Source organism: Abramis brama (assembly GCF_963993115.1).
Source record: "Abramis brama genome assembly, chromosome: 21".
Classification (NCBI taxonomy): Eukaryota; Metazoa; Chordata; class Actinopteri; order Cypriniformes; family Leuciscidae; genus Abramis; species Abramis brama.
Window position 1 is genome coordinate 10,591,557 of NC_139983.1, and position 18,875 is coordinate 10,610,431.

Sequence of the window (18,875 nt, forward strand, 5' to 3'; positions counted from 1 at the left end):
CTTATTAGAGAATATTTGGATTCAACTGAAATGAAAGAAAACACACAGATAATTGATTGTTTTATTCATATAATTTTATTTTGCTTTCATTGTAATGGATTTAATGCTTTCACAGTAATTCAGAAATTGTTAAAAGCAGGATCATGAGAAATAGTGAACTCCTTTATGGGTGGTGGTTCTGGCCTAGAACAAACAAAAACTTGAAAAGTTATTCAAAATCTCCACATTTATGTTATGTATTACCATATTACTGTGCCACTTACTTGCAGGCATGAACTTTGGCACAGATGGTTTTTGGCCCGTCATCAGTCATCAGCTCATCAATCAAAGTGCTCAGATGCTTCGCAACAAATTTCTTGCACTTAGATTTCAGGAAGCTGGGCGCTTTCTCACAGGTGTTGTTCAGCTTGTTTTTGATTTCATCCTGAGTGAAATTATGTCATATGTAAAAGCTGTTGTAAAAGGCTCATACAGTTAAATACTGCAACAGTAATCATGATACTCACCGGAGTTGCCTTTGAGGAGATTCCTTTTTTCACCTTCTTCATGATGTATTTACATATCGAGCACACAGGAGAAGACTGTTGTTCTGTCAAGCTCTCAGCCTGAAAACACATCAAGATAGGAAACTGATAAGAATATAGCAGAACCCAATCTCCAAATCTCTCTCCACTGCCTCAAGGAGACAATGCAGTATGCTACTTATAATTAACTACATTATCTATAACTACCTGTCAACAGTGTGAAAAGGTTTCTTCCAATTTTTTCCCCCACTTGTTCAACAGATGCAACAGAGTTGCAATGCTTTATACATAAGGTCATTATTTTTTTAAATATAAACTATTGCCATCAGAAGCTTACAATGATTTCTTCAAGATCTTCATCAGCAGAGCCCTCTTCACGAATCTCCAAGTGAGCTGTGCAGACTAAAAATAAATGAACAATAATTAATGCCAAGTTAAAGCAAATGACTCTTCATGCACGTCTATTATACTGCAAGTTCTTGTGTTTTCAGGCCATGTCCATTAACATACAAGCAATAATGCGATCAGATATCAAAATACAAGTAATTTTAGAACTGAGATAGTGATGATTTTACCTGCATATATGAGCAAGCTGACAAGAAAGACGTTCCTGAGCATCTTAGCAGATAATCTTTAACCAGCCTCAAGAAGCAGCTTTCAGAATCTGAACGTCAGTCTTCCTCAGAAGCCCGTGGAGGAGCTCTTATAGAGCTCTTCATCAACCACAAGTGAGCGTTTCTTTCCAACCGCTAACCACAGATGTGTAGGTAATGTAAAAAAAAAAAAAAAAAAACACAATCAAGGGGAATTGTGAGTAATATTCTGATCAAATGCCAATATTCACGACTCTAACTTTGTTGTTTATAACTTTTATTGGCATTCTTTTTGAAAAGTTGCAATGTTACCAATTAAGAGTTGGAAAACCAACTTTGACTGCACAAGCCATATCAAATAAAATGTATATATCAAACATAAATTCTATGTAACAAAGTTCAGGGAAGCTCATTCTCACAGCTCTCGGCATTGTCCTGCTTGCCACATTATACTTCTGTCTTCTGCTGAATAAAAAAATGCTCAAGATTGCTATTTAGCAGGCTGGTTTTGTCAGGACTGCACAGAACAATGATCCAGAACCACATGCAGGGTTTACACCTACAACCTTTCAGTTACCAGCCCAGACCGTGAAGCTACATCTATATCTCAAGAACAGGAGAGACTACAGTTCAAAATGCCACACATACTACAAAATGTAAAATTTTAATGGCAAAAATTTGTACAAACACAAATCACGATGCACACGAGAAGCAACACCTTAAAAGTCACTTATGGGGGTTGCCCGCATCACCGACTATTCCAGATACAGGGCATCTTTCTGGGATTGTGTGAAGTGGCTCAGCGGGTGCTGACGAACACATTTTCTTGGATGGTGGTGCGTAGGAAAGGTCAAGGATGTCATCATGGGGAATGTGTCGCCTCAAATCTTCTAAAAGATTTGTAAGGCGATCAGTTACTGAATCTAGAAATGTCCCATCCTGTATGTGGCACGTCAAATCAGATATCTCCTTTAGCAAGGTCCCGCATTTCTCCCTTTTTTCTGCTTTAACACTAGGGGTGATCAGGGTGGTCTCTGAGGGAGCAGCAGGAGACGACGGACTTCTCTCTGGACTGGAAATGCAGCCGTCTCCCTCTGGACTATTATCGTTCTCCTGATTCTTCTTCAGAAGCTCTTCACCTTGAAGATCAGCAGAAGTCAGAGGAAGTGTCCTAGAGTGTCCAAGGCAAACCTCGTCAAACGTGAAGAGAGGGTTCTTGCTGTACGCAGCGCTCAGATTTTCCCAACTCCATCCAGGAACTAAGGTAAAAACAGCACAGAAATGCTGGCATGGGAGAAGATGTCTCCTCCAGTCCATGCATGTACATGAAGGCATCTCATCGCCTTTTCCAAAGTTCACCAGATGTTCTTCCTGTGAAGTCTGACTCTGAACACGGAAGACGTTCTCCCCAGCAGACGTTATGTCTCTTGCGTTGAAGAGCAGCGACTCTTGGTGCCTTTTCATGATGTGTTGAGCCATTATTCTTGGTCTGTCTCTTAGAAAACAAGGCACATTTCCACTGTATTTACGTGAGCCACTTGAGCATTTTATATTCAATTCAATGTATCTGCATATGGAAAAAGAGATTTTTAGTCAGACAAATTCATGTTTAGTTTCCAAATCAATGGATGAATCTCACAAAAAAGACAAAAGTCTTAAGATATTTCTTATTTGTGGGTTAAGGTAAAATATAACAGGCGCCGGTTGACTTTCCACAACAATCCAGTTCTTACTTTTGATAGGATCTCGGCAGGAAGTCTCTCATAATGACTATTAGTGTTTCGCTCAGGCTGCAGTTTCTGTGACCTTTAAGGTAGGAATGCTTCAGGACTTCTTTTTGCCTTTCAACACCTTTATTTGTGAAGACGGCCACATTCAGGTTTTCATTTCTGAACACTTTTACCCATCTCTAGTTCAGGAAACAGAAGAACATATGCGTCACTAGGTTTCACACCATCATCTTTACTGATTATTAATAGTACTTACACAGAAGTCATATACTCACCTCTGCATGACACAGCCATTTCCTGAAAAACCTTCTCAGTTTTTCATTTGACTGCCAGTCGGGATGTTGCTGAAGGGTAACAGTGCTGTTCTCAAAGTCCTCGTTCGTCTGAGAATCTGCAATAGCCTGTAGAAGTTTAACAACCTTTTCCTGACATGTCACATCATTTTCCTTTTTTCCTGTCCACTCCATCCATGCCTTTTCTCTGTGAAAATCACAGAGGAGCACTTTAGAACCTGTAATGACAAAGATGTTGTTCATTTGTCAGATCCATTATTTTACACATTTGTAGCATCAATCTTCTCATACGGCTTGTGACTCAATGCGACAGCCTGCACGACTACGAGGAAGGGTGATTACAAAACAGTAATTTAACATTCAGATGTTATGGCCTTTAAAGGCCACCCTGAAATTGAGTTTAGAAAATCAAGAACTGAAATATATACAATATTAAATTACTCTTGCTCCTATTACTCATTTGTCACACAGGAATAATACTAACCGGTTTACTAACTTCACCTGACCAACAAAAGTTATGTTAAATTGAAAATCAAACCGCATCTGAAGTGGTCCAAAATCTGAGAAGACATTTGATATCTCTCTCCTACTAACATCTAATCTACTAACAGCAATATTATAGTCAAAATGATCTAATCATGAGCATCATGCCAGAAATTATGACATGTCTAATTAAAGGGGCCATATTATGCCCCGTTTTACAAGATGTAATATAAGACTTTGGTGTCTCCAGAATGTGTCTGAAGTTTCAGCTCAAAATACCCCACATATCATTTATTAAACCATGTTGTAAATGCCCATTTTTGATTTGAAGCAAAAAACATGCTGTTTCATGCATGTATCTTTAAATGCAAATGAGCTGCTGCTTCCCAGAAGAGGGCGGATCCTTTACAGCTCAAGCTTCGGATACTCTGCTAAAGAAGTTTATTATTTGCATGCATTTTAAAGCCATATCAGTCTAAACGTCTGATTTATGGTTTTCTGAGCGCGCACATCACAGTGAGGAGACAAACACGGCAGTATAGCTCACTCAGGGGAGGAGCTAAGCTAATAGGGCAGATTCAGTCGCCAGTCGAGGGCAAGACCTGTTCCAATGTGACGTCACATTGGTGTACATCCTGAACGGCTCATTTTAAGACAGTTTCAGATTTATGTGAAAAAAATAACAGTGGATGGATTTTTACCACAGTGGGGTGTTTGTGTTCACACACTGCAGACACATAATTATATTTAAAAAAAACAATACAATATATAAAAGTGAATTTTGCATAATAGATCCCCTTTAATGTTCCCGATTAGAACATTGTTTACAGTATTAAGAAAAAGTAGCCAAAAGTACCTTTAAACACCTCCTCCAGAGCGCCGATTTCCGCCTCACAGAAGCCCGCCATGAAGTGTGATGGATTCCAGTCTGAATTCCACTTCTGAAACACCTTCAAGGCTTCTTCAATGACTTCTTTAGTCCCTGTCTGAGTTACAAACACTCCAACCGCAGCGTAGCTGACATTTGTCCTCACCCACAGAAAGAAGAGCGGCAGTGAATTTCTGTGAGGGAAAGAAAGGTAAACCATTTTGAGGTTTTCATTTTTGTGCACTACGTACAGAAGTTTTCAATCTTTTTGACGCCACAGACCCACAAATATGATCATACTCAAGCGAGGCAGCCACATCCTAAAGTTTAAAAGGCAGTTATTTATTTCAAGTATAAAAACCTAAATAATAGGTACATTAATATTATACACGTGTCAATTACTTTACATTGCATTGCAATTATTTATTAAATAGAAATATCAAATGTTTTTGTTTATTTATTTGGTCATTTAATTCAAGATTTTGTAGTTTATTCAACTTTACTTGTTTATTTAGTTAATCTTTTTTTATTATTTCTATATTTTTATTTTTTTTACACTGAACTTTTTATCTGAACTTTTCCAAGGGCCCCCTAGCACTCCCTTGTGGCCCTATGGGGGTCAAATCAAGTGACGTCACATTTAATTATCTCGCTTTATACAATACATATTGTTTCAAAGCAGCTTTACAGTGATAAACAGGACAATAATGATCTAATTCTGCTGTAAAGCAACTCTAAAAAAGACTACAGTGTTATTATTCAGCTTGAGTCAGTTCAGTGTTGATTCAGTTTGGTTCAATAAGTGTGTAAAGTTCATCAATTATGAAATGAGTTCAATTCAGCTATAAAGCAGCTCTGCAGACAACACTGACGTCATCATCCAGTTCAGTTCAGCTCTCAACCGATAGGATAGTGCCAGTACAGTCAAATTGATAATATTGCTGAATACTAAGCAAGCCAGTCCTGGACCCCAGTTTGAAAACCCCAGCACTAGTACATGTTAAATGACATTAAATGCACCAACACACCTGCCCGCTCGATAGGTTTCATCCAGGAAGCACATATGCTGTCCATACAGTAACATAAGCCTCCTCTGCCATGGCGTCTGCAAGCACAGCAACATCTTCACCACGGTACCATCCTCCTCCTCCTGAGAGGGTCTGTACTCAATGGCACAGCCCTCTTCCTTCCATGCGTTTACCAAGGCCTACAACATATAACCTCTCAATTAATCTCTTTGAATCAGTATTGAATGTAATAAAATCATTCCTGCAACATAAAACATGATCAGTGTTCAAAGAGCATCAACATGAAATCCAAATTGACCAGTTGCTTTCTCAATCCTTATTGTGAATGAGTCAGTCATGCATGTAATTCCAAAGAACAAAAATGTCTAAATGTTCTAAATATATCTGTTATGATCCAGCTAGGGATCGAGCTCGGGTCTCTGGTGTGGGCGTCCTTGATGCTGCTAAATGTCTGATTCGGTCAGAGAATTATCACAGGCTGTCTTTGGTCACAAGCCCGTGACAAAGGCCATCTTTGAACCTCTCTCACTGTATGACGTTGGACCACCGTTTAGGAGCCACGACCACAGAAATCAGCACGATTGGTCATGTTTCGTCTGGGACAGCCCAAAATTGTATGATGTGTACAGGGCATTAAATAGGGTTGACAATTAAGAGTAATTCAAGTTCAACACAGGTGAGAGTGTTCCAACCATTTAACAAAGGAGAAGTAATGCAGGGTTGAAATGACGCTCTCTAGTGGTGAAATCAAGGGCCTTCAGGCAAAACATTACTCAAGCTTGACCTTTCACCATTCCAATTCCTGGGGGATAAACTCAGATCCCACCCTACATTTTTTGTGCATTATGTTTTACTTGGAAATACATCATATTACAGAAGCAAAACTGGTTTTGAATGTGGTTTCATGTTGACTTTGCCTATCACAGTTTATTTGTAACAGCACCTCAATCTTGTGACAGCCTTTACCTGTAGATTATGATGGTCCACACTGGACTTCCTGTTTCCTGCTTTGACCTTTTTTATGATGTTCCAAATGTCTCTTGATTCCTGCAAGTCCAAGCAGAACAAAATGAAATTACCCATCATTTTCACAGCATATTCAAAAAAGTTTGGGGTCAGTAGTACGATATGTTGTTGAATGTTTTTAAAAGAAGTCTCTTATGCTCACTAAAGCTACAGTCATTTTATCAAAAATACAGTAAAATTAAACATTTTAAAATGTAATTTATTCCTGGGATACAAAGCTGAATTTGCCCAAACTTCTGAATAATACTGTATTATTTGAAACATTTTTGTTAAGGAGAGCAAAAATCATTTCATTTTTGTTAAAGAGAGCAAAACTAATTGGGACAATTGAATAATCAACGGCCAAGTAAATCTGTCCTGACTTGAGATCAATACAAAGGCACAAACCTTTCCATCGATGGGGTGGTTTTGATGCTCCTTAATATCTGGGAAACTGGCTGCAAACATTTCTTCTGTTCGCACACGCTTTGGATCTAGTCTTAGCGCCTCTCTGACAGCTGATGACTTTTCTCGTTTCTGGTAAGGGTTATCTTCAGTTATCTGGCAACACACACACAAACAAGAAAGAAGAAAGTCATTTAAAACTAGGATGGCTTTAGGGGTGAGCAAATTATGGGATAATTTTCATTTTGGGTGAACTAACCCTTTAAGTGTTTTACCTTGTACTCGGGGAACCTCACAATATGAATCACATTTATGGTCGCAGGACAACCCATTTTTTTAGTTGTTTGCATTAAGCGTCTTGTTTTCAGGCATGAATATTCATGACCTTCTACCTGAAACAGAAGATAAGACATAGAGCATGAATGTCATAAGGTCAGTCAAAAAAATGATCAGACATTAGTGCGAGAAGCTCGTACTTTACTCTCCTGACGTCTTTGTTTGGCTTTGGCGTGCTTGTCTCTTCCTTGGTGACATACGTATGTCTTTTTCCCAATAATCTTAAAAGGCACGCCATTGAACGGAACAATCTTCACTTCCCACTGCAGCTGTTTTTCCACTGTCAGATCTACATTGGGAATAAAACATAGAGAAGAAGAAATTTGGGTGGAGCTGTTATGGATAGTGATTGCTAGGGCAATCCAAGGAGGTTGCTAAGGTGTTCTGAGTAGTTGATAGAGCATTGGACAAGATAACTGATGACCCAAAACAAATATTCAACAAATTAATCAATTATCAAGATATTTTATAGTTGCAGTCCTAGATATTAGTTCATTGCTATATGTTGCAATAAGGTTTGGGGGGTTGCTAGGGCGTTGCTAGTGTTTTCTTATTTGTTTCTAAGTGATTTTTGCAGCAATACAGAACCATTCACATGTAAATATGGTCCAGGTTCTTGATTCAGTGTAGGTCTAAATGGGGTTTGCCTGTTTTAACCCAATCGTTTAGAAAAGCACTAAATGTGCAGGACAAGTTTGGAGCCAAAGATATTTAGAGTTGGCGGCAACTCTGATCAACATATCAAAGATCATTAACACATAAAACTTGGGATGACATCGCTTTTAAAACATAGCCTACCACTTTTCCCAAATGCACGATCGCTCTTCAAAACGATAAATTTTGTGTTCGTGTCCTCCTCATACTGCTGAAGACATGTATTGAAATCTTCAAGACACTCAAAGGTTCCAACGCTTCCCATTATTTTATTCTGGTTCACAAATACATTAGTGAGAGGGATCGCAGCAAGATGGTAACCACCAAGGGTGGTAACCTTCATACTGTGAAAGTCTCGCGAGACCTTAACCATTGAGCTTGGTTGCAAACAGTGTACTCTCGCGATAATTTCTGGTCTAGCTCTCTTATAGAGTCAAATCGTTGATAATAGAACCTTATCAACTTAATAGCCAACTAGTTAAATAATTATAAACAATATAAACTAATTCGCTCCCATATGTGACATCACGAACAAGTACCGAGGACCTCGGTCACTGTGCCCTCCTCTCCAGAAGGTGGCGAAGAGGGCACTATTGGCTTGATCTACCAGTGCAGAAGAAGACACAGAGAAACAGACATCAAACGACAATGGTGAGACAGCATATTTCCCTTTTCTTTTTTAAATGGTTTATTTTATCTATAAAATATATGTATTTTTGGTCTAGAAATGAATCATGCATATTTAGAACTGTTGAGTCTTTGTCTCAATTTTGTAGTGCGTGATAGACAGTAAATCGGGGAAGTTAGCTTTTAGTGTTAGCTTGTAATCAATGTATTATATAAAAAGAGAACAAATGAATGATTAATAACGTCAGCTCGTTATTGTTATTATACTCACATATAATTACACATTGGTACTGGTATTAAGGCAGGATTGAATAAATGCACGAGTCAAAGTCATACAACATAAAGCTACATATAAATTTCAGCCTAATATGTTATGTGTGTGTGTATATTTTTATATATGTATAACATATATATATATATATATATATATATATATATATATATATATATATATATATATATATATGTGTGTGTGTGTGTGTGTGTGTGTGTGTATATCATAGACTGTAAAAAATAGGTGTATATGTGTATGTACATACATGCATGCATACATACATACATGCATAAATAAATAAATAAATATATATATATATATATATATATATATATATATATATATATATATATATAAATATATATATATATTAGCAAATCAGATAAATTAACTCATTGTAGATGATAGACATAAATTAAATGAATGTTTACTTTCACAGGGTCAAAGTCAGAGTGGAGGACAAGGACCTGGTGGAGGGAAGAAAGATGACAAGGTGAGAATTTATTTCACAAATACTCTCACTACTATTAAGTGGTTAAAAAAATGACATGAAAAGAGTCTGAAGAGATTCGTATTTGTGTAATGTAGGAATTTGATTTAATCATCAAACCAATTTCCTGCTGATTATGCATTGAATTCTAGGATAAGAAAAAGAAATACGAGCCTCCCATTCCTACAAGAGTTGGGAAAAGGAAGAAGAAAGTGAAGGGACCAGATGCTGCTAGCAAACTGCCTTTGGGTAAAATAAACATCATTATACCTTGACCAAACCTGATGAGAGGCGCATACATGAATAGTATTTATCCATAAAATCTTGAGATGTCACTGTAATTTTTTTCCTCAGTCACTCCACACACACAGTGCAGACTGAAACTCCTCAAACAAGAGAGAATTAAAGACTATCTGCTGATGGAGGAGGAGTTCATCAGAAACCAGGAACAGATGAAACCTCTGGAGGAGAAACAGGAGGTGCAACACGCCTATTATTGTGTCTCTTTTATGTTATATATATATATATATATATATATATATATATATATATATATAATATATATAAATAAAATTAATATATATATTTTTTTTTAAAGAATCAAAATTTGGCCCAAATAGGCATTACAAAGTAGAATAAAAATATTTAATGAGAGATCTTAAAGGGATAGTTCACTCAAAAATGAAAATTCTGTCATCATTTACTCACCCTCATACCTGTATGAATTTCTTTCTTCTGCTGAACACAAAAGAAGATATTTTTAATGAAATATGTGAGATTTCTGTCCCTCCATTGAAAGTCTATTCACCCAAAACTTGATTAAAGAAAAAATCCTAAAATAAATCCATATCAATCAAGCAGTTTATTTCAAATCTTCTGAAGAGACACAATCGCTTTATATGATGAACAGATTGAATTTAGGCTTTTATTCACATATAAACATTGATCAGTGAACAAACAGAAGCTGTACTTGCTTGACGTGCGAGAACAAACCTCATTGGTTCATCACGTCTCTTCAGAAGACTTGGATTAAACCACTTGATTCATGTGGATTTATTCTGCGATCTCTTTATTAACATTTTGAAGCGTCAGAGTTTTGGGTCAATAGACTTTCAATAGAGGAACAGAAAACTGTCAGATTTCATTAAAGAACGCCCTCATTTATTATTGATTTTGAACAACATGAGAGGGATTAATTGATGGCAGAATTTTTAACTTTGGGTGAACTAACCCTTTAGAAACACAAATCAAGATAAATGCCCAGCCCTTGACATAATGTTTTGTTTTATAGGAGGAGAGATCTAAAGTGGATGATCTCCGAGGGACACCCATGTCAGTGGGAACTCTGGAGGAGATCATTGATGATAATCATGCCATTGTGTCGACTTCAGTGGGCTCTGAGCATTATGTCAGTATTCTGTCATTTGTAGATAAAGACCTTCTTGAGCCCGGCTGCTCTGTGTTACTGAACCACAAGGTTAGTAAAAGTCTTTCAAATCACTCAGGACTTAAGAAACTGAAAGATAAATAGACAAAAATATTAACTCAAGAGTTTTATTTTACTACAGATATCAATTGTATTACCCAAATATTTATTATGTCGTATTGTTATTATTATGCATTAATTGTAGTAGTTCCGTAATGAAATTTGAGTGATGTAAAATGTTTGCAGGTTCATGCAGTAATCGGGGTGCTGATGGATGACACGGACCCTCTGGTGACTGTAATGAAGGTAGAAAAGGCCCCACAGGAGACGTACGCAGACATTGGAGGTCTGGACAATCAGATTCAAGAGATCAAGGTAATAGATCAGACTTAAAACTGATTATTTATTTATGGTTTATTTGAGACAATGTACATTGATAAAACTGAAACCGCAGCCACCCAATGCTAGTATCATAGCGCTTAAAGTGAAGGCTAACTTGCAACACTCGTCCATACAAGGGCCTTCATAAACTATAAACCTTGAAAACAAACTATTAAAAAAATTAAACTAAATATGAGTACAGGTTTATTGCTGAACTAACCAAGTTATGGTAGCTCTCTTAAAAATACTACATTTAAATAAACAGGAAAAAAATGTCAAAACTTTGCACCTTTCACGGAGAAGGCAGTCTGAGCAAATCTTATATTTACTTAAGATATAACGATGATTATACCTTATTTGCTTCCTATCCAAAATTTTCTTGGTCCGGTTATAAAGAGATTTCTATTTGTCTAATTATAGTCTAAAATAGATCAAATTGTCAATCCGTTAGGGGTATGTGAAAAGTATCTTGATCAAATATTAAGCAATTTCTTACCATCTTAAAACTAATAAGATTGGCCTTGATCGTTTTATGTATCTTTTTAACATGACTTTTAAAATTTTACTGAGAATCTAAATATATTCCTAAATAATTATGTTAAAGGCACAATATGTAACTTTTTTGCTTTAAAATAGCAAAAATCACTATATCTATGTTATATATATTTTTTAGTTGTGTACTTACATTATCCTGACTGTTTCCAACAACTTTTAAACCAGGAGAAATTTGTAATTTAATTCGAGAAACGTCCCGTTTCTTTATTTCCGTTGTGTCGCCGCCAGTGCCGTCATATCCGCATTGTCCCTGGTTTCCGCTCGTGCTGCCATGGCAACCAGAGCCGTCTGATAGTAACCAAAGCGACAGGCGCAGACAACTTTGTAGTTTGCAATGTCTATTTGCACGCTGTTGTTGTTTCGTTCAAACATTATGGACCATGACAAGCAGACTTTGGATAAAAAAAGGAGAACTAAAACGAGAATCAATATCAGCGCGGTGTTTTCGAGATGCCTAGAGCTCCCATTGACAGTATACAAACGAGAGCTCCACGTCCGAGACTTCGACCGCTCCTACATGTACTTTATTAAACAGGTGAGCACATTTACATAAAACTATGTCAGAATGTCAGAATATGATCTGTATGTTATTCTAATGTTGATCTAGTTTACTGCTAGTCTCATACAGACAGACTAAGTTAACACATACATTTCAACACATTCAAATGCAGTTTAGTGTGATAGTGTAATGTTAGACCAAGTGAAACAGCGCTGCGTTACCTCACAAGTTTAATTTGTCTAATAAACTGACCTGTGAGTAGTGATTCTGCGTGTAGTTCGGTAGAATGAAATGTCCATATTCCTTTTATATCCGCGGGACTCGTGTCGCGTGTGGAGCTGATAGTTGTCTCTTAGCAATCCCGAACTGCTTCATATCACAGTCATGATAAAAACATCGATGTATTCAGTCATCCATAAACATTATTAGATCGGTCGGCTTGACGTTGACGACAAGATCCATAATTCTTAGCAAATGTTGCATCATCAATCTACGCCTTTGTTATTGTAAATAGGTTAGCGACCCCTAGTGGCGAAAAATGCCATACTGTGCCTTTAATTCTAATATTTAAGGATTCTGTCGCAGGTAGGTTTTTTTTTAGGAGAAACGTGGACTTTTTTAAGGTTAACCCTCTGGGGACCACAAACGCGCCCGCGCGTTTTGCTCGGTTTTTTTTTTTAGCAATGAAAATAAACACTAAATGCTCTGTTAATTTTGATCTTTCATTTTCGTGTAATACATCAATCGATCCTGTTCAGTTTCTATTTTTTTTCTGTATACTCACAATAAAAATAAAGTGTTTTGCTTTTTGACAAATAAAGAAAAATTAACATGATGCGATTTCTGCCTTCTCTCTGTCAGTAAACTCCCATTTGAAACGCGTTCGAAAATGATCTATAACTCCGCGAAAATTCAGTCAAACAGGCAAACAGACCCACGGGCATAAAGCTTGAGATCGCATCTTTTAAATGAAGTCATTTATATAAAAAACAAATATTCTCAGCTTCTGTAATCTGTATAAAAAGAGAGCGACTCCTGTCGAGCTCATTACGAGCTAATTCACAGTAATGTGACCACTCCCCGGAGAGCGCGTGCTATTCAAACGCAAATTCTGAGAACTATTTCAGAGCTGTGAAACGCCCACATCAGCTGTAAACAAAGCGCGTCGCGACTCCTCGCGAGTGAGACATTATAGCCTACCTTATGGAGAAAAGATTCCTCAGAACAGTGCTGATGAGGAGCAATATCTCCTGAAATGAGGAGCAGATTCCGCTGAGGAGTGAGGTAGGCTGTTTTCTTTTCTCACGTGTGGAATAACGTTGTGGAATAACGTTAGTGTAGGCCTATGTAAACCGCAAAAAGATGAATCGCATTTCTATAATATGACTCGCCTTTCTGTGAGATGAATGAAGGGGACATATTTGTAAAGACTGTTTAGCCTAAATATGAATCGCGCGTCTGTGTGTGAAAGAATAAACTGCTTTGCTATAGCCTACTGAGATGAGTAAAAATCGACTGGAATATGTTGAAATAAAATGTATTTGTATAAGCAACGTATTAAACTGCAAAAAAAATACTATTTTTGTCAAAAATAAATTCATAGACTAAGATGTTAGATGTTCCAATGTTGGCTATATTCAAACTAATGAATACATATGATAAAATGTAGGCCTATAATCTTTTTTTTTTTTTTTTTTTTTACAAAGAAAGAGTACACTTGAAATATTGTTGAAATTGTAATTATTGTTGTAATTGTAACATTTTTAATAAAATAGCAAAACATATTTACAAGAGAGATGTAAGCGAAATCTTAAATGGTCAATATAAGTCTTCTTCTAAATACATCTTTTGTCCTTGCATTGTGGCTCAGTCAGTGTCACACCTGAGTGAATGGCTCATTATGCAGAGTGGGTGGGACATTGCAAACTAAGGTGTAAACTACTCCTCCCCCTCTCATATTGGCTTTCCAAGCAAAACCTGTTTTACACCATTTAAATCAATGTATTTCTTTTGGTGAACGATAAAGCAAGACTATTTTTACATCATTTTGAAGCTAGAACTCAAAGGGACAACATCCATTAGTCAAAAGTCTTGTGGACACATATTTAATATGTGTTTTGTGGTCTTAATTCAGCAACTTTCATTTTAATTTTTTCCAATAACCACGCATAAACATTATTCTCTTAAAAATACAAACATCTACATACACGTTGCTCGCATATTATGGTAGCCCTGTTTGTGCTATATAGAGTGAATTTACACCTTTGCCATTAACATGTTTATAAATAACTGAAAAAAGCACAAATGTCAAGGCATGTCAGAACATCTCAAGGACCCCAAAAACAGCTTGGTCCCCAGAGGGTTAAACAAGAAGCATCAAGCCAAGCTGACACTTTTTCTAAATTTCTTATTAGCTTTTCATTTTAAAGTGGCTAAAAAAGTGGCTTTTAGTTTCATTTCAAAGTGTCTAAAAACAGCTAAAAGTATTTTTTATCTTTTGATTGGATCAGAAAATAAGAGGGCATATAAGGGTGCAATATTATGTTTGTTTGTTTTTTAGCCAATTTTTCTCTGCCCACATGAACTTGGTTATGTCAGCAGAACATTTCAGAAGCAGAGAGTGAATATTTTGATTAAATGAATAATTTTTTCTTCCTTAGAATAACATGCACTGATGAATCATGCTCAAGAACACTAGCAGAAATTAATCATAATTCCAAGGCATGTTTGACTTTTTATAGGAGTCTGTGGAGCTTCCCCTCACACATCCAGAGTATTATGAAGAGATGGGAATAAAGCCACCTAAAGGAGTTATTCTGTACGGTGCACCGGGAACAGGTCAGTCTGATGGGTCTCAACACCCAATATCGCATTCATGTGACGGTTTTCTGTGTTGATATTACATACTCTGGGTGTGCAGGCAAGACTCTTCTGGCAAAAGCAGTGGCGAACCAGACGTCTGCCACCTTCCTGAGGGTGGTGGGCTCAGAGCTTATTCAGAAATACCTTGGCGATGGTCCCAAACTTGTGCGAGAGCTCTTCAGAGTGGCTGAGGAACACGCTCCGTCAATCGTTTTCATAGACGAGATCGACGCCATAGGCACAAAGAGGTGAGTCTGGGGATTTTGAAGCTCACGTTTAAGTTTGGGGTTGGTAAGGTTTTTAACGTTTTTTTTCAATGAAGTCTCTTACGCTCACCGAGGATGCATTTATTTGATCAAAAATACTTGAAAACCAGTAATTTTATCAAATATTATTACAAATTGAAATAGCTGTTCTTTATTTGAATATATGTTTTAAATGTAATTTATTCCTGTGATGCAAAGCTGAATTTTCAGCATCATTACTCAGTCACATGATCCTTCAGAAATCATTCTAATATGATGATTTGGTGCTCAATAATTTATTATCAGTGATGAAAACAATTGTGCTGGTCAGTAATTTAACCATTCTTAATAATGGTTTCATGATGCATTTTTTCAGGATTCTTTGATGAATAGAAAGTTCAAAATAACAGATTTATTTGAAATAGAAATCTTTTGTAAGATTTGTAAATTATAAAAATGTATTTTTATTTATATTAAATTATACATGCCTTTTCTGTCACTTTTGTTATTCAATGGATCCTTCTTGAATAAAATTATTAATTTCTTTCAAAGAACAATTAATGACGCCAAACTTTTGAACAGTTGTGTATATAATACAATTTAATAACAAATAAGAGTAAATTATTATAGAACAAACTAAAACTTTTAAATGTTATGTACATTGTATTATATTTAACAATATTCACTCATAATTCACAATAAAATGAAAAACAAAATTTGTATTATTCTTTGACGAGGCTGTTGGTGGATTTTGCAACTGACGCTGAAAACATCTATGCTATGTTATAGAATATACTATTGAATAGAAGACTCATGTGCAACCACGTGTGTGTGTGTGTATCAGGTGCAGATTAGACTGTATGAACACTGATGTTCGCTGTTGTTCCTCTGCACTGCAGGTATGACTCAAATTCCGGAGGAGAGCGGGAGATCCAGAGAACAATGTTGGAGCTGCTAAACCAACTGGATGGATTTGACTCCCGCGGAGACGTCAAAGTCATCATGGCTACTAATAGGATAGAGACACTCGACCCAGCTCTCATTAGACCAGGTGAATGAGTCAGTTCTGGTGTGGGTTTCACATGATCATTAAATCAAAGTGGAATCACCAACCAGAGACAAACATCTAATGTCAAACTTTAGTGAGGAGATTTTCATCTGTTTTAAAGTGCACATAACTACATTACATATAGTGCATTACTTTGCAGACTAAACGTAAGTGTTCCCTTTGTGTGATTCCACAGGTAGAATTGATCGTAAGATTGAGTTCCCGCTGCCGGATGAGAAGACCAAGCGCAGAATCTTTCAGATCCACACCAGCAGGATGACCGTAGCAGACGACGTGACTTTGGATGAACTCATCCTGGCTAAAGAAGACCTCTCCGGCGCTGACATCAAGGTAGCATCAAAGGCTTTTTTAATTAAATAAAAGTCTTTTGCAATTCGATTACGTGCAAAAACAAATCGCTGCATCCGAAACCACATACTGTACAGTAGGTACTACATTTGGTTTTAAACTTGCTTTGCAACCGTTAAAAAGGACGTTTTAGTGTGTAGTATGAAATTCGGCATGACAGCGACTACTAGACAAAAACTGAACTTTTAAAAATGTGACATTTCCGTCTAGCATTTTGAGCACTGTTGAACAGATTCTTAAACACCTCTGATTTGGCCATTGTGTTGACGTGCTCAACATATGTCTGTGATTGGCTACAATTATCAACAATGACATTTATGATGCTCTTCACCGAGTGCTTCAACACAGTGGCCAATCAGAAACCTATATGTTGAGCACGTCAACACAATGGCCAATCAGAGGTGAGGTGTTTAAGAATCCGTTCAACAGCGCTCAAGTGCATACAGTGTCCATTGAATTCATATGTTTCATGATGTTCATAATACTTGTTTTACACACAGTTTGTCACCTACTATATATAGTTGAATTAGGCATATTCAGACACAGGGAATGTCTTGCAGAACAAGATGATGTAGTTAATTTCACCTTGTCCGACTGATTTACACATTTTAGTTTAGGCCTAAAACATGAACTACAACTTGAACAAAGACTACCAATGATTGTGAACCTATTTGTTTATGCACTCCGTTGTACTTAATAGTGAATTAATGTGTTTTTTTTCCAGGCCATTTGCACAGAGGCAGGGCTAATGGCTCTGAGGGAACGGAGAATGAAAGTTACTAATGAAGACTTCAAGAAGTCTAAAGAGAACGTCCTGTACAAGAAGCAGGAGGGGACACCGGAGGGCCTCTACCTTTAAGATGTCGTTATCCAGTCTTACACATTTTTATATTAAGACTTATTCCTGATGTAACCATCTGTTGTTCAGTTGTGCATTTGTGCTCAATGCCAATTAAATATTTCAGTTCACTAAGGCTTTACTGAATTCATTGTCTCACGATTAGATCCAGTGATCCAGCTGTCATTGGCTAGGGATTGGGGTTTTGGGATGACCGATAATAAGTTTTGGAGGGCCGCAATCATTGACCGAAATGGTGACGTTTAATTAGCGCTTTTTAGCGTTTTCACTGTGTCCGTGTCTATTTCTATTTCATAAGCTAATACAGGTAAACATGTCAGCTGTGTGAATGCTAGGGCTGGGTTGACAATATCGATATCTCGATTTAATCGACTGAAATCTTTTAATCAATGCTGTTTTCAGTTGATGCGTGAACAAAATTCCACTATTCATTATATAGCATATATGCCATTAAATACTTGCAAAAAGCTTGATGCTTTGTTAGTTTTGATATGAAACAAAGTCTGAGGTTTCAAATTGTCAGTTTTGTAACAACATTCAACATTCGTTTTGACGCTCTTTATTGTGGCCTGATGGCACTGTAGGTCTCATAACCTCTTCCTCTTTCTCTCTTTAAAGTGAAAAAGTGACATGTGAAGGCCAAATATGGTAACCCATTCTCGGAATTTGTCTTCTGCATTTAACCCATCCAAGTTAGTGCACGCACATTAGGAGCAGTGAGTATTGAACACACACTCACACGGAGCAGTGGGCAGCCATTTTGCTGTGGCGCCCGGGGAGTGATTTGGGGTAAGGTGTATAACGTCTATAATCTATAACACTATGTAACAGTTTTTTTTACCTTAAAATAATGTTTCCAAAATCGTTTCGGTGGTTCATCAAGTCGTAACAGGGTGAAAGGCACTTATGCCTCCGCTTTGCGGTCCTTTATCTGCTATAACCGCACTATGTAAGATTGCCAGATCGGGTCTCGTTTCTGTAGTTCTAATGAGACATAAGAAAACTACAAATTTGACTTGCTTTTCGGCAAGCGTTACAATAGTCATTATTTTGTTTTTCTTCGTTTCTGATGTCGCAATACATCATACTTTCATAAAATCATGCGTCATACTCTACCTTGTCTGTGGACATTGTTCATTCCAAAGCCAGTGCTGGATAAACAGTGGCCGTGCGTGCGACAGTAGGCTAAATGATTTACGACAGCGGTAATGGACAATTCCGCTTCCAACCTGTAGGGGGACCGCAGAGGAAAAGTTCCATAGTGTTGCTTTAAGAATTCAACCTTAGGGTTACCAGTCTGACTCTAACCATTAGGCCACAA

At 37.1% G+C, this 18,875-nt stretch overlaps 3 protein-coding genes across 3 annotated transcripts; 1 reads left to right on the forward strand and 2 right to left on the reverse strand.

Moving 5' to 3' along the window:
- Positions 1-52: 52 nt before the first annotated feature.
- On the reverse strand, positions 53-1,488 carry nkl.2 (NK-lysin tandem duplicate 2). Its single transcript, XM_084097104.1, has 5 exons — positions 1,100-1,488; positions 862-926; positions 507-605; positions 264-424; positions 53-183 (listed from the first exon to the last, which is right to left on the reverse strand). Exons 1-5 carry the CDS (start codon positions 1,140-1,142, stop codon positions 120-122), a joined length of 432 nt encoding a protein of 143 aa, XP_083953230.1. The 5' UTR covers positions 1,143-1,488; the 3' UTR covers positions 53-119.
- A 213-nt stretch (positions 1,489-1,701) lies between these two features.
- Positions 1,702-8,261, reverse strand: LOC311072240 (uncharacterized protein). Its single transcript, XM_084097103.1, has 10 exons — positions 8,064-8,261; positions 7,406-7,554; positions 7,205-7,321; positions 6,933-7,085; positions 6,486-6,566; positions 5,520-5,698; positions 4,480-4,685; positions 3,123-3,358; positions 2,851-3,026; positions 1,702-2,684 (listed from the first exon to the last, which is right to left on the reverse strand). The coding sequence occupies exons 1-10, from the start codon at positions 8,182-8,184 to the stop codon at positions 1,844-1,846; spliced, it is 2,259 nt and encodes a 752-aa protein (XP_083953229.1). The 5' UTR covers positions 8,185-8,261; the 3' UTR covers positions 1,702-1,843.
- Positions 8,262-8,293: 32 nt separating this feature from the next.
- On the forward strand, positions 8,294-17,669 carry psmc1a (proteasome 26S subunit, ATPase 1a). Its single transcript, XM_084097669.1, has 11 exons — positions 8,294-8,570; positions 9,260-9,313; positions 9,463-9,559; positions 9,665-9,789; positions 10,602-10,787; positions 10,983-11,111; positions 14,913-15,009; positions 15,092-15,281; positions 16,178-16,329; positions 16,523-16,677; positions 17,420-17,669. The coding sequence occupies exons 1-11, from the start codon at positions 8,568-8,570 to the stop codon at positions 17,552-17,554; spliced, it is 1,323 nt and encodes a 440-aa protein (XP_083953795.1). The 5' UTR covers positions 8,294-8,567; the 3' UTR covers positions 17,555-17,669.
- The last annotated feature ends 1,206 nt before the right edge of the window (positions 17,670-18,875 follow it).

What these genes read in the sequence shown, in the direction of transcription:
- nkl.2 (XM_084097104.1), bottom strand. Translation starts at nt 1,142, where the DNA reads ATGCTCAGGAACGTCTTTCTTGTCAGCTTGCTCATATATGCAG. An exon ending in CAGCTTGCTCATATATGCAG is followed by an intron (nt 927 to 1,099) that starts GTAAAATCATCA and finishes ATTTATTTTTAG; the next exon opens with TCTGCACAGCTCACTTGGAG. An exon ending in AAGATCTTGAAGAAATCATT is followed by an intron (nt 606 to 861) that starts GTAAGCTTCTGA and finishes ATGTGTTTTCAG; the next exon opens with GCTGAGAGCTTGACAGAACA.
- LOC311072240 (XM_084097103.1), bottom strand. Translation starts at nt 8,184, where the DNA reads ATGGGAAGCGTTGGAACCTTTGAGTGTCTTGAAGATTTCAATACATGT. An exon ending in TGAGGTTCCCCGAGTACAAG is followed by an intron (nt 7,086 to 7,204) that starts GTAAAACACTTA and finishes GTGTGTTGCCAG; the next exon opens with ATAACTGAAGATAACCCTTA. An exon ending in AATGGCTGTGTCATGCAGAG is followed by an intron (nt 3,027 to 3,122) that starts GTGAGTATATGA and finishes TTCCTGAACTAG; the next exon opens with AGATGGGTAAAAGTGTTCAG.
- psmc1a (XM_084097669.1), top strand. An exon ending in TGCTAGCAAACTGCCTTTGG is followed by an intron (nt 9,560 to 9,664) that starts GTAAAATAAACA and finishes TTTTTTCCTCAG; the next exon opens with TCACTCCACACACACAGTGC. An exon ending in ATCAGATTCAAGAGATCAAG is followed by an intron (nt 11,112 to 14,912) that starts GTAATAGATCAG and finishes GACTTTTTATAG; the next exon opens with GAGTCTGTGGAGCTTCCCCT.